This window comes from Quercus lobata, chromosome 11, assembly GCF_001633185.2.
Source record: "Quercus lobata isolate SW786 chromosome 11, ValleyOak3.0 Primary Assembly, whole genome shotgun sequence".
Lineage (NCBI taxonomy): Eukaryota > Viridiplantae > Streptophyta > Magnoliopsida > Fagales > Fagaceae > Quercus > Quercus lobata.
The window spans coordinates 1444520-1468416 of NC_044914.1; the positions used below are offsets into that span (position 1 = coordinate 1444520).

The 23897-nt window shown below is 33.3% G+C and overlaps 1 protein-coding gene across 1 annotated transcript; it reads left to right on the top strand.

Moving 5' to 3' along the window:
- Positions 1-109: 109 nt before the first annotated feature.
- LOC115968681 lies at positions 110-11648 on the top strand. Its single transcript, XM_031088156.1, has 9 exons — positions 110-223; positions 306-940; positions 1042-1901; positions 6371-6388; positions 6472-6622; positions 7195-7269; positions 8977-9182; positions 10914-11006; positions 11116-11648. The coding sequence occupies exons 3-8, from the start codon at positions 1894-1896 to the stop codon at positions 10978-10980; spliced, it is 525 nt and encodes a 174-aa protein (XP_030944016.1). The 5' UTR covers positions 110-223; positions 306-940; positions 1042-1893; the 3' UTR covers positions 10981-11006; positions 11116-11648.
- Positions 11649-23897: the final 12249 nt, after the last annotated feature.

A 23897-nucleotide genomic window follows, 5' to 3' on the forward strand; every position in this document is an offset into this window, starting at 1 on the left:
AGTGACATTGGCAGCTAACACTTTCAAAAGGATGAGAAATCTCAAATTTCTTATAGTTGATAATGTGCGCATTCGTAAAGAACTTAAATATCTCTCCAATGGATTTAGGTTGCTTCAATTGCCTAATTATCGTTTTCCCTTACCATCCAATTTTTGTCCTAAAAAACTTGTTACACTCAAGATGCCACAGAGTCGCATTCAATTAGAGAAGTTATTTAAGCAGGTATGGTTCTCTTTAAAAATTATGTTCAAAATTTTTTAATTTTAAAGTTTGTTGAACATAATTTTTTATTTTTTTTCTACAGGAGTTTCAATTCCAGAATTTGAAAAGTATCAACCTCTATGGATGTGATTCTATTACAAAATTACCTAATTTGTGCACCCCAAACTTAGAGTACTTAGACCTTGAATCTTGCAAAAATTTAGTTGAGTGTCATGAGTCCATTGGATTTCTTCATAAGCTTCAAATATTGTATCTTGCTAATTGTGCAAAACTTCAAAATTTTCCAAGCCATCTCATGTGGAAATCTCTCCGCTGTATGAATGTTTCATTCTGCTCAAGTCTTGATCTTTTTCGTCTCTTATGCGACAATCATGTCGCCAACTGTGAAGGTTTTTATAGCTATTGCGAAAGTCATATGCATTTCTAGATCTAAGCAATGTTCAAAATCTAGATCTGAGTAATGTTGGAAATCTAATTGAATTAGATTTTTTGATGAAGTCTGATTACTTTCTTGTATTGCAACGTCTATATTTAAATGAAATCAATATTATTACCATCCCGGAAAGCATCACTAAGTTTACTAGATTAGAGACACTTGCAATAAAATGTTGTAAGTATCTTCGGGAAATTCCAAGGCTTCCACGATCTATAAGAAGAGTGTATATACTAAACTCCCATTCGCTACATCCACAATCATCAAACAGATTGTTCAGTCAGGTGCTTCTCTCTCTCTTTCATTCAATGTTATATAGAAACGCTCTTTTTACCTTCTCAAAAATACATTATTAAATTTGTTTGAATTTGATTATTGCAAACAGTTTGGAGCATTTTGGCAACCACGACAATATCCATTTACTTCCGAGAATTATGTACTTATACTACCTGGATCAGAGATTCCAAAGTGGTTCAATCATCAAAGTGTTGGAAATTCCATTTCATTCTTGGTCGGTCGTGATTGTGATTTTCTAAAATTTGTTTACTGTATTGTTCTTGAACCGGATGAAAGGAATGATACTGTTCAAGCCTGCTTGAAATTTAATGGGATAAAGTTGATTGATTGCATTTCTATAGGAATACGAGGGATTACGAATATGACGTGTAATCATGTATGCTTTTTTAAGTTACTTGCTTGTCCTTGGTTCCCCATTTGTTCTATTTCAAACACTATCACGCCTTCCCCCCACCTCTTAAACTCTTGTTTGGAGCTTTCACATTCGAATTCAACGGAAACAACATATAATGATTTTGACTCTCCTTTGGAGGGCTCTCATGATGATGGATGTGATTTGAGTTTGTCATTGTGCACTTCTCCCATGGGAAGAAATTATCCACCTCCTCAGCCTCAGGTCACTGTCCTTGATGACACTAGCCACATTTCTTTGCCATCTAGTATAGACATTTCAAATAATATGACAGACATGTTCAAATTACGCTTGGGTCTGCCAGGTTTGGGAATTGGCTCAACTGTTAGTGAGGGGTTTCATTTGGGTTCTTCTTCAATGGCCCATAACTTTGTCAGTGATGAAGATTCTGACTTCAATTTGTATTCTCCATCGAAGAAAATGAGAAAATCTTGACCGAACTTGGAAGAAGAAATATGCCTCCATCTGAAAAAGAACCTTGAAACAATAATCTTCTTCATTGTTCCCATTCCATTTCTTTAGCATTTGATGCCAAGGTATGTCTCTTTTTATTAGTTGCATTGTTTCATTTGCATCTTTGGATGCTCATTCATTGGATTGGGTACCAACATAATTTGAATAGAAACTAACCCAAAGAAAATGCAAAATAGATGAAAGAAATTATGAAAAACCTATTTCAATTTTTAGACAAATTATGAAAACAAGTAGTTACGTGTTCATCACACAATCTCTCTCTCTCTGATAATGAAGCTACTCATACTTGTTGATTTTTTAAAATTTTGAGTTTTATTCCATTTCTCCATTGTTAGTATAATATGCGAGTATTAGGATTTTTGTCTATTAGTCTGTTACTAGCCAGCACCAATTCTGATAATTCAAACTTCAGTTGGCATGACCTTATACGCTTATGCCATCCTTAATTTCATAGAGCAGGAGGTTTTGTAATGGATTTGACTTTGCCAATAGTCATAGTTTCAAGGTCCTTTGAACACACCATTACATTTTAAATGCTTTCTTTTCAAAATTGTTTCTGATAGTATATATTGTCTCAAATTTCATAATCCTGTAAAAATTTTGGGAATTATATGTGGATTTCTGATATTAGCTTGTTTGTTATGGATGATTTCCTCCTCCACTATGGTTGGTATTGATGTTACCTTCTAGGATGATCCATTAGTGGATTTAGCACTTCTGGAATGAATTAGGGAGATCTTTAATCTGGTGGCAGTAACAGTTTATATTTTTAAGACTTTTTCATTAAAACGTTTTGGGTGACACTCTTTGGTTTTTTCACCTCACTTGGGCATGTTGTTTTATAGCTTTAACTATGAGTGAAATGTGTCTTTGTTATTGATTGTTGGACTCTGAAGTGATGATTGAAAAACTGAATGTGTAGAACCGAGCTAAGTTGTTGTGTGAAATCTTGCTAACAAGGTTTCGTTCTTTCACATCAAGTTGTTCTTCAACCAATGTAATAGTGGAATATTTTCTAGCTTGCAAAAGTATACCAATATTTTTTCCCATAAATTAATGCAACTCATTATGTTATAAAATTCAATTGGATTTACTTGGTGTCTTTGGAAGTGGATTTATCGTTTTATTGTTTTCTTTATTAAAGTTCATAGCATTTCATAAAAATTGATAACATGCTTGAGAAAATAAATGAATCAACTGATAATGTTTTGAAACCTAAAATTGACCCTATGATTTCAATAAGAATTAAAGAAATTTGATCATGCATATCATGGAATTATCAAATCTGTTAGGTCTGACGTAGACATTATTGCAGGAACTGGAAAAAAAGATTTTTGCTTTTGGGTGAGAACTTTCCAATTGAAGAATGGCCTAGTTACTTATGTCTTTGGATCTGGAATCAAGGCAATCCTTTTGGTAGTTTCTTGTGTTGTAAGCCATGTGATTATTCATTTTCACTTTGTTATTGATGCATGTTTGTTTAATTTAATGTGCAATAGAAATGTCAATTGTTGGTGCCTTTTTTTTTTTTTTTTTTTTTTTGTGCTGTTGAATTTTTATAGGTTTAAACAGCCATGTTTTACCCCCTATTTAGATGTTTTTTATCTATAGCTTCCAACATTGAAATTAACCTTATGCAAAATACACCATAAACGGATTCAAATTTTTAAAAAATAATTACTTGGAAAACGGAAGAATGACAATGAAAAATAAAATGGAGTCCCTCAACATGTGTGAATACTGATCAGAGAAACAAATAACAAAACCAAGACATGTATAACTTTCATTGCACTTCCCAGTGTCTACACAAGTTGTGAAATGACCATAAGTATATAGAACATACTTCTTTCAATGCAATCCTACATCTAACTACTAAGCAGTTGCGTTTGGTTCTGGATGGATGTCATGACAATATAAATTGCTCAATTACGTATTGGTGTTTGAACTAGAGAATAGGGAAATGTTTATCAATCCAAATTTGCTGTTAAAGTCACATTGGGATGTTTTGGTTTGAACCTTTCAAGTCTATGGAGTATTTATTTTTAATGTGCTGGAATGATACTGCATTAGGTTATTTGCTCATTTATGTCTTGCTGGCCAAAATTTAAGCTACTTTAATTCCCAAATGCCTTTGGTTGGGATTTGTAGAAGAAAATAATTCATACTTATTGGTCGAAGAGTTTTTCCAATACAATATAAAATAAAAGGCTTTTATTTGTTTGTTTCTTTTTAAATTAATTGCACATACTTGAATTAATTGGGATGACAGGGCCACAACTTCATCATTGTTGGAATAATAGTTGTAGCTGCTGGTGAAACTACTTCATCCTTATAAGTTTTGTTATTTTTGTACCCAAAACAGATCACTCTGTTCTGTAGGATTCTCTGTTCTGGTATTTGGTACTAAAGGACTCCACACTTGATGCAACTGGGTATAGATGTAAGTCTTGTCTTTGGTATTCGACACCCTTATTTTGTAGACATTAGAATGATCTCAATGCCCAAAAAAAGGTTTTATAGTTATCTTTAACTATGAGCAGGTCTTCTATCCCTTTGAAGATTATAGCTCTATACACATCTCATTTCTTACCCACTGCCATATCTTTTGTAAATAAATTAATAGGATTACCTCCAATTGCATTTTGAACATAGTAATTTTCTATAGTTCTGTGGCACCTTCTTACTAATTTCACTTTGAGTTAAATGTTGAAAAGAATATTTTGAAATTACAAATTAGTATCACCTTGAATTCACCCTCTTATAGGAATACCTTGTTGTAGAGAAAAGAGTAAACAATGTTCATGAGCTAATGGTTATGATTTTATATCCAGTACAAAAAATATACTTATATACATGTCTTTTACTGTCTTATACTTTAAAGTGTCAAGGAGAAGAGATCCCTTATGTTGTATCCCCTTTTGTTAATTTTGCACTTATTGTAACCAACGAGTATGGTAAAATCAAGTCCATACGAGGTTGATTTTGCATGTTGATGTTCCCTCCCCATTGAACATTCCCATTCATTTACTTGATCAGTCCAAGCAATTTCATGTCATTTGGACTATGATTTGTCAGTTAAGTTCCTTTTAAAAAAATTATTTATGCTATTTATGTCATTTAAATGCCACTTCAAAATTTCTTAGCCAGAATTACTGGGCCATGGTTGCACAGCTACACAGCAAAGGCACCAGTTTCTAGTGGGAAGACTTTCCATGCAAGGATGTGGTTTCTCTGTCAAGTTTGATTTTTCCTTGAATCTACTCAACCATTTCTAAAATTTTTACTCAAGGGGTTTTCACCATGTGTTGCGGCCCATGATGAACCTATGCAAGCACTGTCCACTGTGATACAGAGCTTCAGCTAATAATTTTGAAATTTTCACTTTCTTGACCTCTTGCAATACCAGTAAAACCTTACATCTAAATGACTCTTTTGTTTAAACTATAAAATTTCTTTTCAGATGACTTTTGCCATCTGCTGTTAAACTTTTGAACTTGTTTAATACAGTTGAAACTTTTGACTTTTGCTATCTGCAATTAAACTGTTGAACTTGTTATTATAGTCATCTATCATATGTAAATTTCAATCTTAGCCTACTTATACATATAAAGCCTGTTCTCAAATACGTGAAAGTAAATATTCTTTGACTTATATAAGGTACATATATTGGGTAAAAATAGAAATATTGACCACTATTGCCACATGAAAGGTGTCTATGTTTCTTGGCTCTTGACATTGCTTTTCCTACATCCAAGCTAAGGTCATGGCTGGTGATAATGTAGCGAGGTAATTGCTTCAAAAGATGACACAATATGCATGCAACATGCCAACAAGTATCTTGACATTTAGGAAAGGTATAAGTGAAGTCATGGTTGAAATTTTAACATTAGATTATAGCATCATTGAGGTCTTCCCTAATTGTACCTTTAATAGTTTACTTAATTATTAGCTTAATTGATCACAAACACACACATGCATACCTAGTTCATTTTTTCCTTTTCCATCTGAAATGGAAATCTTACTCTAGCATAATCTAAGTGCATGTGTGTGTAGCCCCTCTCCCTGTGCCATCACACAAGAACTTTTATTTATGGAGGGATCATAATACTAAGGGTGCGTGGGGGGTTATAAATACCTAGTTCATATTATTGTCAATATGTGTTAGAACACACAAACAGAAATAGAATAATGTTTGTGTTGTGTCGTATTTTCCCATGATCTGCCCATGTTAGTGTGTTTGCATTGTCATAGCCTTGGCCCTTATTCTTGTTCATGCTGCAGAAATTCAAAGTTGACCAATAAGGTTTGGATATTTTAGGTAAAAAAAAATAGTGTGGATTAAGTTGGTTTAAGTTTTCACATGGTCAATGACTAGGGCATTTTAGATATAATATATTTTTTAAGCGTTCTTATATTGTTTTACACATTATAATTTTATTGATTCCATCTAATTCTTTTTCTTGCTTTAACAAAATTTTGGTGGGTCTATGGAGTGATTAATGATCCTTATGGTGAATTTTTCATTGCAAGGATCTAATCTTTTCAGAAGGTATATATGTTGCCTACATTTATAATAATTATGAGTTCTTCAAATCTGTTTTTAGATGCTTACAATACATTAATGTTTTATGGGAGAGCCTTACTCAGGATTATGATTCCAAGTATTGAAGGCAAATGTACATCCTCAAGAATAGGACTCCTAGCTTCCGTACAAGTATTGCTGGAACAAGTTGGAGAATTGAAAATTCTGAATGACATGAAAAAATGTGACCACGGTATTCAGGTTTGGTTATCATTATGCACTCACAATATAGACTACTAGTTTTATTTAAAGAAAAATAATAATAAAAAAGAACCTTACAGTCTTCTACAATTCTGTCTTTGATTGGATCCTTACTCGAAGATAACCGTATAAGAATATTCAAAATTAATAAGCTTTGGCTTGACAAATAATTACCTTGAATATATAAAAGGTGCTAATGATTTTGAAATTGGTGAGCTCTTAATCATATCTGACCTACTAAAAGTATCTTATCATGCTTTTTACGTTACTTTTATGTCCAAATTTGTCATAAAATTCAAAATACCAAGTGCACTAAATTTTTCCTAAATATATTAATACATACTCTCAAGATCTTGAACACAATTAGCACGTAATGCATAACAAACTTAAGACTACAAAATGCGTAGAAGAGGTATGCTACATAGGTTTCTTTTTCCTCTAGCAAAAAGGAATTATGTAGGATTTGAATGTATGAATTCTAAGAAAAAGTTGCATATGCAAAGTTCTTTTAGACAAATAAAGCTGCGTATGGGAGTGACTAATTCTTGATGTATATCTTTTTTATAAAACAGATTATCCAGCACCATGATTTTTTCCTGGATGATTGTCTTGGGGAATATTTGCTTCTTTTTCCTAAATTATTGAAGGTTAGTACTATTTTTATCAGCAAAGCTCGAGTGAAAATCTTGTTTCATTTTGAATTAACTGGTAAGATGATTGATGAATATTATGCATTTGTAACTACTTATTCTCATGTTTGGCCCCCGAAAATTTTCAAAGAGCACATATAAAAGTTAAGGAGTTGTAGTGTAAAAGAAATAATACTGTACATTTTCTTTGTATTCAAGCCATTTAAAAACCTTAATTTTTTCATGATATTATTATAAACTACTAATATCTTTGACTTGAGATGTCAGTTTATCAAAATCTGTAATTTTCATTTGAAAATGGAAGTAATCCAATAATCACTAAGCACCACTAGTAAAGATTGTTGTTGAAAAAGAGGAAGACAGTTAATTGTTATGATGATATTAAGAACTTGATTTCCAATTTTCATTGGTTATCTTTGGTGTTTATTCTTAATAGTTAGATTTTTCAAATGCAGAAGGTGGAAAAGCTGAAATCGATGTGCCTACAGTTTGTAGCAGCAACTTAGTGATTGATATCATTTATCCTTGAGATTCTCAAGCTTGAAGAAATGTTGGATGGTTTAGTTGGGAATTCAAGAACTCCATCAAGGGCAGTTAATTTACTCCCAAAAGATCTAAGATCCTATTTCTATTTTGTAAGTGAAGTGACACATAGGCATGATAGTTTCTCTATTTGTATTTGTGTCTCTCTCTCTCATTCACAATTTTTGTGGCAAATTCAGGAGGGAATTTAATGTTGAACTTGAGAGCAACATTAAAAATGGAAACAACGGCATCTTTGGATTGGGGCTTCTCCTAATAGGGATTTCAAAATTTCTAAGGATGAAACAACATAATTTTTGGGCGATTGGTAGGGTTCTTTGCGTTGGTGTTGGATAGTTTATTGAAATTTGATCTCAATTTTAGCAACAATTCACTACTTTTGGTCTGGTTCTTTGGAATCAAGTGTGAATTAACCAAACAATGAAATTTATGATAAATAGGATTTTAAATCATGGGAGTTTAAATTCCTTCATTTGTTAATTTCCATGTAAATAGCAAGGTTTCATCCAAAAGCAAAATATCTATTTCTATTCCATGTAAATTAACCAAATATGCTTTTGATTTTGTGTCAAAAGAAATTCTTGAACATGATTTGAGGGGTGAAGACCCAACTACAAAATATAAAAGCCCAGGTCAACCATTAAGCACCCTGGAGAAGAGTGTGCCACAATGCACTGAACATCTAATTAGGAGCCATTATCTATTTCTTCTATAAGTAATACTACAAGAACTTTGGTTTTGTTACTTTGTTTGTAAGCTAAGGACTTTTTGAATTTTAGGGGAGAAGGGCATAAAATTAGATAGATGGCATGAGCTGCTTCTCTTTGTAGTTTTTTATTTTCCCATCTCTGCATAGTACATATTTTGAGTGAAAAGTACAAGGAATAGCAACTGGTTATGTGAGATTCATTAGTGACATGTTCATCATTTGAGTGTTTATATAAATTTTTTCTTTTACCCAATGTTTAACTGGTATCTATATTATTGGGGTGAATTTCAGGGGAGAAAATACTTTCCTTAAAGAATGAACCTGGGATACTAAGTCATAATGGTGGTTTTGTTTGTATTTCTGTGTGGTGAAAGCATGAGATTCAAAATCAATCTGTACTGTGGCTCAGTGCCTAGAGTTTCATACTTTTTTTCCCCTGATTTTCTATAATGTGTTGGCTTGATAAGGAGCGTGCGGCAGTTCGACCTGAGCAAAGTACAAGTCAATATCTTTCAAGCAACAGTGCCAACACAGAAAATTTAAGCAGCACAAGTAGGCCAGGGTTGATTGAAAATGAGGACAGGCTTCCTGGAGCTGTGCTGCTTGCAAGGGCTAGGCTTCTGGAGAGGTTGAGAGGGGTGCCTCTTTCTGCAAACAGGTCAGTGCTTACTGTGATATGCAATATGGTTTCCAAGGTGAGTCTGGACATTACATGAAAATTATTATCTATTTTATGTCATCAATAATATGTTTACGCCAAAATTGTCATGACACATCTGCACAATACCAAGATTGACTGCCACCAATGCTTTTGATGGTGAAGTTATGAAAGTATTGAATCGACAAATCTGATACCATATTTTCAGGTCTGATGATGGATCCATTTTTCTTCTCTGACTCCACTTTTAGATGGACCTCTATGTGTAAAAACTGGGTTATAGTGACCCATTTAATTCTTATGGAATGTCCAGAAAAATCTTCAACTTTCTTGCAATTAATTATCCTCTTCATGATGTCCATAATTTAAATTTCTTATGACAAAAGTATTTATGACTGGAGGAATTGCATAGTGTGTGTGTGTATGTTGGATTGTATTGACAGCCCTATACTGTTAAGGGATGTTTAGCATATCACAAAACTAGGCCAACCAAGAACAACTTAACTGGTTTTAATTTTTTTAGTTCAAAAAACTGGTTCAAAATGGGACGCAATATGTTCCTTTAAAAAACTAGTTTTAACTTTTACCAAAAAAAAAAAAAAAAAAAAACTAGTTTTAACTTTGGTTCTTTCAAATATACATTCTCTCCAAAATCAAGTTCTGAAAATTTTGATGTTTTCATATGCATATTCTCACCATAATCTAGTTTTAAATTAGAAAATTTTGCATGCCTATTAAGTAAAACTGGTTTTGATATGATTCTAGACAGACTCAAAATAAAATAAACCAGTTCAGTTTTGTTTTTGGTTCTGCTTGTATTAGAACTGAACTAGTTCCGGTGTTTGCCAAACATGCAACAATAGAATTGCGTAGCCCCATCTGATCATGCCTGTTGGATTTGTGACAAACAATTGAAAGGGTTTATCACTTTTTTTCTTTTAATTAGATATGATTTTTTTTTTTTTTTTTTTTTAATGTAAGATTGATGTGACATGGTAACAACTGTCCAAATCCATGGAATTCCCTTTGGAATCTCCAGAGATCCACATCCATGATTCAATTGATAACATTTAAAAAAATGATGAGTCACACTTGAGCTCTTTTGTCATGATTACCGATTCTGTCTTTATGAAATTTTAAATTGAAATCAAAGTGCAATTAGGCATCATTTGTGATCCTAACTTTAGGGACCCACTAGAATTTGGCGTTGGTTTCCCCTTTGGAGGAATTGAACCTGGTTTAGTAATTGCAATGGCTAATTATACTGGTTCTCACCACCAGGTTTCTATTATGAAGCTCTGTAAACATGTTGCCCACTTACCATAGAGACTAGAGAGTAGTATATTCCTTCAATCTCATTTTATGACTTAATATTAATAGGGCAGCAATACTGGCAGTTGGGGCAAGACACTGTAATTTATTGTGACAAAATTCTCCTAATGTATTTTATTTCTTTTAACAAGTGCTGAATTCTATGCTATGTATTCATCAAATGTGCAACAATATCCATTATGGGAATTTAAAATAGTCACAAATTATTGGTGAATATCTCTTGTTCCACCAATGTCTTTGAAGTGGTCGGACTTATTTTAATGGATGGCTTCTTCAATCATTGTGTTTCTCATTCAATTTTGATTTTTGTCAAATTTGTCTTGGGCTTCCGTTATCTTTATGATTTTATCAGTATCTTGAACCTCTAAATATTTTCATATCATTATTTGTCATTTGCAGTGAATTTCTGCTGCTGATACTACTGACATCATCCTCACTACTGCTGCTGCTGCTTGTGCTACTATAGATATCGTTTGTTGCAACCTGCACATGGTATTATGGTCTAGACTAGTTGTCAAAATATTCTGAATGTGAAGATCTTTCTTCCCTTGTCCTTGAATCAAAATAATAGTTTCCTGTTTGGTTTCGCTTTCTAATTTAGGTGAAGTGGGAGACCTTTGTTAGACCACCCTGAATTAACGCTTGTTGATGATCGAGACTTGGGTACTCAAGCATCAGCAGGTCAGTCAGCTGGAGGCTCAAGCATTACTAGCCTGACCTCTCGAATTGAGAGGCTACAATTATTGTTAAAACCGAAGAAGAAGCCACCTGGTCTCAGTCAGGAGGCTCTAGATTGTTTGCACCTGGAGGTTTTCAGCAGCAAGGTTGAAGGGGCAGTATCAAGAGCTTCACAGGATTGTAATTATGTCTGGAGACATTGGTGGAGGGAGGCCCGCTTATACGCTTGCCATGTTCCAATAGCTTCCACTCTGCCTGCTTGGATCCCTGGCTTCGAGCTTGTGGTGACTGCCCATATTGTTGCAGAACTATAGTAACAAGTCACAACAAAGCATCAAAGAATTTGATTTTTTTTTACTAGAAATGTTTTTGTAATCTGGGTTTTCCTACACGTGTGAAAGTTTTGGCACTGACCAAATTTTTTGTGTTTTATTGATTTAGATTACCTTTTGATCTCTCTCCTCTATTCGGGAAATTTAGAAGGTATTGACAGTCAAAGCCTACAAAGCCTATGAATGATGTTGGAAAGACCCAACAAGTAGTATTGCGGCCCAAAGCTTGCGCAGCTATATATATATATATAAATATATATGTGTGTAAATAAAATAACATAAATTAAAAATGCTTTTAATTTTTTAGTTTTTGATAAAGTAAAAAAATGATTTTAACTTGAACATAATAGAATGTACTAATCGAATGAAAGGAGAAGAGACCAATTATTAAACTTATGCTTTGGTCCTCGTTCTATTTTTCATTTTAATTATAGCCAAAACAATATCATAAACTAGAGAAAAAAAATTTTAAATATAGTTATTTCAGGTTTCAGGGAAAAGCTCAATTTGGAGTGTCAATTGGTTCTTAGTAAGGACATCAGAGTGTGGTTAAATGGCTCCTGTAAAAAATTTAAAATTTGATTTTGGATCAATGATTGTGGTTAAAAGGTTCCTGAAAGAAATTTAAAATTTGATTTTAGATCAATGATTTTAGGTAGAATTTGAACATAAATCCTTTATTTGAAAAAAAAAAAAAAAACTTTATCATTTAAGTAAATTAGAACCCACAAATTAATTTAAATTGATTATAAAAATAAGAAATTCACCAATTACCTAGCATCATTTTTTAGGTACCTTTGGTTTGGTTAAATTTTAGTATAATAATAACAATGAACAAAGTTTCTCTATAAACTAGTTTGGAGAAAAATTCTTTAAACTTCTCATATATATAATATATATTTTTTGTGAATTTTCAAAATTTAATTGTTAAATTATATGTTCTTTATGTTCTTAATATGCATATTAAATTTCATTCAAATCAGTTGTTATTTATTATTCAATCAATAAACTTATTTTTTTTATACACAATTTTAGATCACAAAAAATTGAAATTTTAACCCTTTTTTTTAATGACATAACAATTAATTTTTTTTTATTGAAATTTTGCAAGCACAAGGATATAATAAGCACATGTAATCCAGATGCTAGATTTTTAAAATCCACACTTAATATAAAGACATATAAAAATTTTGAAGAATTTCTTTCCAAACTAGTTTTGAGAAAATCTTTGTTAAAAAACAATTGATACTCAATAAAAATTAAAAAAAAAAAAAAAAAAAAAAAAAAAAAAAAATCATTGACAATTGATACTCTATCTTCTATATATTTGTTAATATGAATAATACTAAAGATATAAATTATTTTACAAAAAAAAATTATAAACTACTGATGTGGTGATTGATTATTGATAAATGAAAAAATAATAATAATGGTGAGCCTAGATGAAAACTAATAAGAGATTGGCCACATCAACATTTTGTAAAATTGTTGTAAAATAGTTTATGGCTTTATTGGAAATGAAAAATCAATTAATAATTATTTCAATCTTAACGCACCTAATTTATCTCACCTTTCTAGTTTCCAATAAGAATCTTCATACATGTGAGAGCAATGTAATTAAACCCGACTTGGCCGATTGAACCGGTGACCCGACACATTGACTGGGGCAGGTGATCAATTGGATTGGAAAAGTATGTAACCTAGTTATAATCGGTGCAACCCGGTGGGTTTTAAACAACCCATGTGACCCGCTTGGGTTTTATTAACCTAACCAAGTTTGTGAATTGTGTAAAATTACATTAATAGATCCACTTTATTGACTATTTATTATTTAAATATGTGATAATATGGTAATTTAAACAAGAGAAAACCTTTAAAAAAAATCCAAACAAGCATTATCCGTGCACCCCGCCCTGCAGATTCACACTTTGTACTTTGTAGTTTGTATGTATACCATCACTTTTTAGTTCTCACAATTCTCAAAACCTTATGCTACATGCTGCTACTATGCATAAATTTTTTTATGCTTTGAAGTCTAAACAGATGTACTTGGCCAACAATTAGCATGTAAGTATGACCATGTAACTCTATGCCACCAACTATCTTCTTTTGTTTAGGTTTTTTTTTTTTTTTTTTTTTTTTTAGATACTTTATTTCTTGATTGCTTTTTGTTTAAGCATCTTTGGTTTTTTTTTTTTTTTTTTTGTCGTGTACAATGTGAGTGTGTGGCATTGTTTCTTCTTTGAGTTTTGACTATTAAGTTGCTTTGAATTTGTTTGTTGCTTTAGGTTTTAGTTGACCTTAACTTTACTGACAATTATAAATTAATTTGTTTCTTTCTTCTAATGCTATTGCTTATGAAATATTGGTTTTGAATTATAATGGCGAGTTTAATTTAGGCATATGCCTTTTTGAAAAAAAAAAAAATTTATGTTTTCTCAAACTTAATTTTATATATATTTAATTTTTAAAAATTTTTTATTTGACCCAGTTTGACCAATGACCCACTAGTTGAACTTGTGACCTAGCTCATAAATTGGGTCGACGTCCGGTCTGAATTTAATAACTATGCGTGAGAGTGAAATGTTATGAAACAAATCAACTTTAAATTGCTGGAAGGAAAGTTGAAAGTTGAAACCGCGTGGGACCGTTGGTTAGAAAGATTGCACCGCGGAAACTTTGAGGAAGAGGGTTTTCTTACTTTCTAGGAATTTATGTTATTTCACTTTCAGATATATATATTTGTGAATTTTAAAATTTTAATTATTGAATTTCATGTTCTTTATATTCTTAATATGCATATTAAATTTCATTCAAATCAGATGTAATTTATTATTCAATCAATAAACTTATTTTTTTATTCATAATTTTAGATCACAGAAATTTAAAATTTTAACTTTTTTTAATGACATAACAATTAATTTTTTATTTTATTAAAATTTTACAAGCACGGAGGATATAATAAGCACATGTAATCCAGATGCTAGATTTTTAAAATTCAAACTTAATATAAAGACATATAAAAAATTTGAAGGGTTTCTTTCTAAACTAGTTTTGAGAGAAACTTTGTTAAAAAATAATTGATACTCTATAAAAAAAAATAATAAATAAAAAAGACTAGAATCATTGACAATTGATACTCTATCTTCTATATATTTGTTAACATGAATAATATTAGAGATACAAACTTTTTTACAAAAAAATTTACAAACTGCTAATGTGGTGATTGATTATTGGTAAATGAAAAAGTGATATTAATGACAGATCTAGACAAAACCAATAAGAAATTGGTCACATTTACATTTTATAAAAATATTGTAAAATAGTTTGTAATTATAGCATTACTCTTGTTAATATTATTGGAAATGAAAAATCAATTAATAATTATGTCAAAACTATTCGATCTTAACACAACTAATTCCAATCCAAAAAAAAAAAAAACACAACTAATTTATCTCACCTTTCTTTTCAAAAAAAAAAATTATCTCACCTTTCAAGTTTCCAATAAGAATCTTCGTACATGTGAAAGTGCAATATTATGGAACAAATCAACTTTAACTTGTTGGAAGGAAAGTTGAAGCCGTGTGGGACCGTTGGTTGGAAAGATTGCACCAGGGAAACTTCGAGGAAGAGGGATTTCTTACTTTTTAGGGATTTATGTTTTTTTTTTTTTACAAGATAGAATTTCTATTCTACTATAATCTAAGTGTATATGTGTGGAAAGCTCTTTCCTGAAAACTTGAACCTCGGCCCGTACCCCCCGCACCCCACAAGCACTTATACTTATGTTATTTACTTTCAGATATATATATATTGTGAATTTTTTTAAAAATTTAATTGTTGAATTTCATGTTCTTTATGTTTTTAATATGCATATTAAATTTTATTCAAATAAGATGTTATTTATTATTCGATCAATAAACTTTTTTTTTTTTATACACAATTTTAGATCACAAAAACCTGATATTTTAATTTTTTATTTTATTGAAATTTTGTAAGCACGTAGGATATAATAAGCACATGTAATCCAGGTGCTAGAATTTCAAAATTCACACTTAACATAAAGACATATAAAAAATTGGCGAAACTATGTTATTGGTCCCTCAAGTTTATCATGTGTGTATAATTGGTCCCTTAAGTTTGAAGTGAGTACAATTGGTCCCTCAAGTTTTAAAATTGAGTTGTATTATTTTTTTACTAACTACCGTTAGTGGTGTTACTTATGTGGCTAACGAAACAATGACTTGGTATTTTTTTTTTTTTTTAATGATGTGGCAATTTTTTAAGTAAAAAATAATTAAATGAATTTACACATTTTAAAAAAAATTGACCCATTCTAACTTAAGTCTTCATCTTAACCCGGTACCAAATTAGAACTCACTTACAGTCTGATTCACAAACCCACGAGAGAGAGAGAGAGAGATTGAGCAGTTCCAAGCCAGCCATTATCTTTCAGAGCAAAGCTCGATATCAATCATGGAGGAGATGAAGAAGAAGAAGATGAGGACGACTACAGTATTCACAACAACCGGACGATACAATTGTATTTGGTGGCCGGAGACAGAGGAGTTTCCGTCGTGGCGGGGTGGTTGGATCTCACTTCAATTTTCGGCAAAGCTGCGGAGCAGAAAATCGTGCCTTAGCAGCAACAGAAACCTCTGGTCAAGAAGAGCCGACGTGGACCAAGGTCTCAGAGCTCACAGTATCAAGGCGTTACGTTTTATGGAAGAACTAGTCGATGGGAATCCTATGTAGTTTGATTGGTGCAAGGTAGACCATAACCAAGCCATCATGAGTTGCAGACTTGGTTGTAGCTGTGGAGGTACGAATAAAGACAGTAGCAATAGCAAAGGCCACGATAGATGAGACAACAGTAAAGGCAGATAGCTGGTGCCTAAGGGGATTGCAAGAATTAGTGGACTTGAATTAGAGTGGGTCAATTTTTTTTTAAATGATTGCAAGAATTAATGAAGAGTTTTAATTTGGTACCGGGTTAGGATTAAGACTTGAATTAGAATGGGTCAATTTTTTTTTTTTAATGTGTAAATTCATTTAATTAATTTTTTACTTAAAAAATTGCCACGTCATTAAAAAAAGTCAAGTCATTATTCTGTTAGTCACATAAGTAACACCACTAACGGTAATTAGTAAAATGACTAATATAACTCAATTTTAAAACTTGAGGGACCAATTGTGCATGTTTCAAATTTAAGGGATCAATTGCGCACACAGGATAAACTTGAGGGATCAATATTGTAGTTTCGTCTAAAAAATTTGAAGGGTTTCTTTCTAAACTAATTTTGAGAAAAACTTTGTTAAAAAAATAATTGATACTCTATATATATATATATATATATATATATATATATATAAAGACTAGAATCATTGACAATTGATACTCTATCTTCTATATATTTGTTAATATAAATAATACTATAGATACAAACTATTTTACAAAAAATTTACAAACGGTTGATGTGGTGATTGATTATTGGTAAATAAAAAAGTAATATTAATGGTATGTTTAGACGAAAGCCAATAAGAGATTGACAATATCAATATTTTGTAAAAATATTATAAAATAACTCGTATTATAACATTACTCTTGTTAATATTATTGGAAATGAAAAATCAATTAATAATTATGTCAAAACTTTTCAATCTGAACCCAACTAATTTATCTCACCAAGTTTCCAATCAAAATCTTCGCACACGTGAGGGTGAAATGTGATGGAGCAAATCAACTTTAACTTGTTGGAAGGAAAGCTGAAACCGCTGGGACTGTTGGTTGGAAAGATTGCACCACGGAAACTTCGAGGAAGAGGGATTTCTTACTTTTTAGTGCTTTTGTTTGTTTTTGGTAGGCATATTCAAACTGCTTTTTTCTTTTTCTATGGAATAAAGACGGTGAGTCTAAAACAAAAACAAAAAGCCACTGTTTTGCAATTTCTACTTAACTTCTTAGGAAAACTGGAGACGCGTAGGAATTTCTCAGCTTTAAAAGCTCTTTTTCAAAGCCTTCATTCCTATTCCCCTTCCTAATGATTCTTCAGCTTTTATTTAGTAGTGGAATTGATTCGAAAATCATATTACATATAACTTTACATTTTGCTAATCGAAGCTGTAAATGTAGTTTGACATATGGTGCTCAATTTATATCCTCATTGTGACAATGTGACATAAATGTCAATAGTACACCATGAATATAATGGTGGGGAACCAACATTGGTAGCTCTAGGAATTTTTTTTAGAGTAGTTACTAAGAAATTTAAATTATACAAAATCTAATAAAAAGACAACTTGAATATATTAACGTCACAAAAATCACACAAATACATGAAATATTACAATTTTTTTGTACGAGCAAAGTGAAAGAAAAAAAAAATAGACTAATAAGAAATAAAGTAGAAATTGAAAATTGAAAATGCTGAAATGAGAACAATAAAGTGACTACAATATTTTCATAACAAATCTTATGCAACAAACTGTTATTGGTAGGTAAAACATGTCAATGTTGAGCCCAAATTAGAATTAGTAACAACTTACCACATAACATTTGTAAGGACACGATTCTGTAACGAACCGTAACAGTGTTGGGTTCGCACGTGAAATGGCCCAAACAACATCATTTGTAGAGTGTGGGTTTGAAAGGCTAGGCCTTGGTCACCAGGCGGTGGGTTTTTCATGGTGTTCATGCATGGTTAAGTTTTCTTCACCCCTGGAGTCTTTCTCCTGGAGGTGGGCTGGGAGGCTCTGGTTTTTAGCCATTTTTCCCAGCCTCTTCTTTAGATTACTTATTTTTCCTTTTATATTAGCTTGCGTTCACTGTCTTTCGTCCACGTATAGCGTCAACCTTTCCAAGACTGATACTTGTCCCATCAGCCCATACCCAAAGTCGTTGGGGGTGGTTGTAAAAGCCGAAGAATACGACTCTGTCAGGTGCAGAGTATTGAATGGCAGTAAGGGCAGTTTTCCCTAGATATTTTAGATTTTCTTTCAAGTTTAGTCCTATACTGTTTTTGCCCCTCTTTCCGGTGGGACTTTGGGTCTGCCGAGGACTGAACTGTCATCGGCTGTATCCCGAGGCTATCTTTGTGCTTCATATTATCGAGCCTAGGTCATAGCTCTCCTCGGCTTGGGCCTTTGGACTCCCCACGGGTAAATGGGCTTGGCCCATAAATTATTTGGGCCCCACAACATTTATTGTGAAAATACAATGAATGTAGCATTACTCTTATTTTTGTTGAACTCAAATTCTTGTGATTCTCAAGTAAGGGTGTTTAACATTTATATTAGGGTAGTCAAAATAGGTAGTGTGTAATATTTTTTTTTTTTGTAAGTATATATATACATTTGTTTTTCAAGTCAGGGTAGTTATAGAATAGATTAGTTTAAACTAATTATTTATATAATTTTTTCTGCTAAGTATAAAAAATGAAATAAATAAATAATTGGCAAGATCCATTACTTACATATAAAAGAAATGTACTTTATCAAGATCCATTACTTACATATAATAATTGCAATTTGCTTCCAACAGCCTTGGAAGCATGTAGGCATGATTGTTGTAATGTGTTCTTTTCTTAATGAAATTGCAATTTAAAAAAAAAAAAAAATTTAAAATCCATTACTTACAAATGTCCATCTTGAATGTATAAGCCATTTACTTGTCCAAGGAATGTGCATATTGTAAATAATTTTTAATTTTATTTACCTTTATTTTTGAGTTGTTGGAAATTGATACTCTGAATTACTCTTTTACGTTATTTGCATTTGTTATTACTTTTTTTTTTTTTTTTTCAATTTCAAGATTCCTCATTTTGTTAATTTTCCCTTTGCCATTGTTCCACCTTGTGATTCAGTATTTTTATGAAACTCTCTCAGTTGGGTACATCAGCTTTTCCAGGCCAAGACATTATTGCCAATCTGATGGGCAAATGGACCGAATGAGACTTATCAATGAGCAAAACGCAATGAGCGTGACCAAACAAGCCAATATATGATTCTATCTGTTCCTGTCCATCTTATCACAATATGTTTCGAATTTGCTAAATAGTAGAAATAAACGTTCTTTTTGGAGCTTTCAAGGGACATCAACTTGTAATGATTAGTAGCTATTGCATCCCCACTTTACTCCACATGTCTGTGTTACAATGCATAGGGGACCATAAGTTATTAAAAATTGAATCCATTCTTGGCCTTAGACTAGTCTTAATCATGAAATTAGAGCTATGATTATGAAAAGTTTGTGGCACACTTTGTTTTTGAGTAATCTTATTGACTCATGTAGAAGACTTGCTGAAATACTATGATATATAATTACCCCATCTTGTGATTTTCTTTGCATAGTGAATAGGATTGGGTTATGTACTATGATTTTCAAAGTACCAACTTATTCTAAATCTGAATCTCGAATCTCATTCAACTTTAAAGCAAGTTTGGTAATAAGGTAGCTAGAGCTAGAACCTAGAACAAGCTGAAAGCAATCATTGCTTGAACCCAAAGCTTCGATACCAACAGATATGGTGGGTGAAGTGGAAGCAGTAATACATTTAAATGTCACAAGATTGGTACTTTTCTAGTAAAACTCTTTCAGCTAATACAAAGATACAGAAAGAGAGTTCTAGCAAAGGAAAACGGACAAACAAAAATATGACTTAAAGACAAGGATTTGGATTTCAATATTTAGGTTTAATGACTAGAATAGAGTTCGAAATGATAACTGTGGGGCTAGAGAGTTTATGACCCCAGCCCATTTCATGTTAAGGCCCAAGGCCTGCGCCGAGGAGAGACAGGGCCGAGGACGCACCATGGGAGTCAAGGACGTCCTAGGGAAATGGCCGAGGACGAGCTCCTACTCGGCAGGCCATAAATACCCCTAAAAGGAAGAATGAGCACAGTGCAGAGAAAGCCCAAGTAAAAGGCTGCCAACACTGCAACAAAGCAATCTGCACCTGCCAGGACCATACTCTTCAGTTTTTGCAATCACTCCCCCAACCACTCTAGGTATGGGTTGACAAGACAAGACTTAAGCCCTTGAAAATCGAGCTTACACGTGGACACTGACAAGAGGATAAATGCCAATATAAAAGGTTAAGAGAGGATGTATGAGAGGAGGGGGGAACCAGTCCTCCTAGCCATGGTGTCCTAGAAATAAGGAGAATAACAAGAGCACAAAGCTCCCTAGACTCCTCGAACGAGATTCACTGACCGGAGCCAATCCAAACCACCGTCCGGTGACCAAGGCCTAACCTTTCAAATCCACGCTCTACAAATGATATTATTTGTTCCCTCTTTACGTACGAGCCCAATATTATCTTGGGGTCGTCACGAATCGAGCCCCTACAATAACTTTCTTTTTTTTTTTTTTTGGAAGTTTTGAAAAGATTTGAGATTTATTAGAGTTTGTTTGGGATCTACTTATTTTGCTGAAACTGGAAACTTTTTACTAAAGATACTGTAAATAAAGGTAAAAGTTAGCTGAATAATATAATGGAACCTATGAATAGTACCAAAAAGTGCAGTAGAACCCATGAATAGTAGCAAAAATAAGTTATGAATAAATTTCAGCAAGTACAGCGAAAGCACAACCATACAAGAATACCAAGATTTACGTGAAAACCCTTTCTCCTTGAAGGAAAAAATTATGGGACAAATTCCGAATAATTTCACAATATTATATAAATATTACAACACTTAGAGATATAACTTAAGCAAAGAAAAAAATATCTTTTACTTTTCACCCACTACTCTCTTCCTTACTATGTATCTCTCACAATTTTCTTTTACTCTCTCTATTTTTCTCTCTCTTTTGCTTGCTCTTAGTCACGCGGTTCTTCAAGACTACACCATTCTCAGTCTCACTCGTTCGAGAAATTATACAATCCTCTAATAGACAACGTTACTTATTCACTATTTCACCAAAAGACTCCCACTTGTTTAAAATTGTTGAGTCAATAATAAATTTTTATTTAAAAAAAATTATAACTCAATAATTTTAAATAAATTAAAATCTTTTAATAAAATGATGTACATCATCACTTATTCCCAACGATCTTATAATTTCTCCACTTGCTTAGACTTCTCCTCTTCACCCTTTTTGCTTAGACTTCTCATCTTTTCCCTTTTTCTTTCTTTCTTTCACATTCTTGACATCAAATCACAATAAATACAACTCATTTGTCTTGCCTTTGCTTTAACCAATTTCTTTTTTCTACAGCTCTCCCCTAAATGCCGAATAGCCTTGCATCAACCCATTTCTTTTCTTCTTTTTCTACTCAGCGTGTCCAACACGCCTAAGTCACTGCCCAAGAAGAAAATAGGCTTACTTTTGTGGCTTGTCCAGCTACCTCTTTAATGGGTGTTTTATCAAGTGTGGGCTGGACCCACGGTGCTATGATGCACCCAACAAAAATGACCATGTGTTAGATGTCATTTCTTTTTTTTGGAAAGCTGTGTTAGATGTCATTTCGAATTAATAATATCTCAAATGTTTTTTTTTTTGGTATTAAAAAAATAACAAAATCTCCAAACTCTTATCATAATGTGTGATTAAATTTATATCAAATAATTTTTTGTTGCTAGGTGATTGCAGGGGTTAGAACCCCGAGCATCACAACACAAGGGTACTTGGGTGCCAGTAGGCTACTTAGGCCAATGGCAAATTTAAATCAAATAATTTATGTAAGGACACGATTCTGTAACGAACCGTAACAGTGTTGGGTTTGCACGTGAAATGGCTCAAACAACATCATTTGTAGAGCGTGGGTTTGAAAGGTTAGGTCTTGGTCACCAGACGGTGGGTTTTTCATGGTGTTCATGCATGGTTAAGTTTTCTTCACCCCTGGAGTCTTTCTCCTAGAGGTGAGCTGGGAGGCTCTGGTTTTTGGCCATTTTTCCCAGCCTCTTCTTTAGATTACTTATTTTTCCTTTTATACTAGCCTGCGTTCACTGTCTTTCGTCCACGTATAGGGTCAAACTTTCCAAGACTGATACTTGTCCCATCAGCCCATACCCAAAATCGTTGGGGATGGTTGTAAAAGCCGAAGAATACGGCTCTGTCAGGTGCAGAGTATTGAATGGCAGTAAGGGCAGCTTTCCTTGGATATTTTAGATTTTCTTTCAAATTTAGTCCTATACCGTTTTTGCCCCTCTTTCCGGTAGGACTTTGGGTCTGCCGAGGACTGAACTGTCCTCGGCTGTATCCCGAGGCTATCTTTGTGCTTCATATTATCGAGCCTAGGCCATAGCCCACCTCGGCTTGGGCCTTTGGACTCCCCACGAGTAAATGGGTATGGCCCATAAATTATTTGGGCCCCACAATAGCCCCTCAAAACCCTGCTGTCCAACCTCTTGGTTGGAAAATGGGGGTTTTGGTAATACCGAGCCTTTATTATGGCTCAATTAATTCGACCTTTCACTAATGCTGGCGGTTTTCCATTTGCCTAGGAAATGTACCGGCCTACGAGACATTCTTTTGATTTTACTCCTGATGCGTTCTCGTTGTTTGGTTATCCAAAACGTGCTTTTAATGACTTCTATTTACGAGACTTATTTAAATTCGACGGTTTGTTTGATGAGGTGGGGAAGTGGAACGGATACATCTTTGTTTACAGATTCTTTTGGAAACCTGGACGAATTTAATACCTTCCGTTTTGCCATTCCTATAAGAAGACAAGTAGGAGGCTTTCGCTCTCGTACAAAGACCCTTTTTATTCTTCTGAGATCTGAAATCCTTAGCCTCCCTTAGCGTTTACTTTACCCACTAGTTATACACTAAATCATAATACGTTCACCATAACAACGAGTAATGAAAGAACCATACCCCCCCCCCCCCGGTAAACACCACGTTCCAATAAAGCTCGTAATGGCTCGGACAGGGCAGGGATGGCGAAGACTCAAAATCTATCTCACCTTCCTTTCAGCCAAAATCCGAAGCAGGGACTCGTCACGTCAAACTTTCGGCGTGACTGAGTCGAGGACACCCATCATCAGTACCAACCGCTCTCTCATGAGCATACCTAACATGGCACCAGTGTGTTAGGAGTCAGGACTGAGGCAGGGACCAAGTGCCCCTGCTTCTTCCTCTCTTCGTTCACTGGTGTCTCCTTTTGCCTCTCTTTCTTCTTCTTTCCACCACCAGATCCATTCTGGTGCTTTTCCTTCTCCCTCTTTTACTCCTCCTTCTTTTCATTCATCTCCTCCATCTTCTTCATTCATCTCTTCCATCTTCTTCATTCATCTCTTCCATCTTCTTCTGAAGAAGGTCCTTCTCTCAATATGGGCGCTACTGAGGCAGAGTTTGGAAGGATTTCGGAGACGAGTTTAAAAAGAGACCTGACTGTTTACTTAATGTATTGTTTTTTTTTTTTTT

What these genes read in the sequence shown, in the direction of transcription:
- LOC115968681 (XM_031088156.1), top strand. An exon ending in TTTTTCCTAAATTATTGAAG is followed by an intron (nt 7,270 to 8,976) that starts GTTAGTACTATT and finishes TTTTCTATAATG; the next exon opens with TGTTGGCTTGATAAGGAGCG. An exon ending in GTGCCTCTTTCTGCAAACAG is followed by an intron (nt 9,183 to 10,913) that starts GTCAGTGCTTAC and finishes TGTCATTTGCAG; the next exon opens with TGAATTTCTGCTGCTGATAC.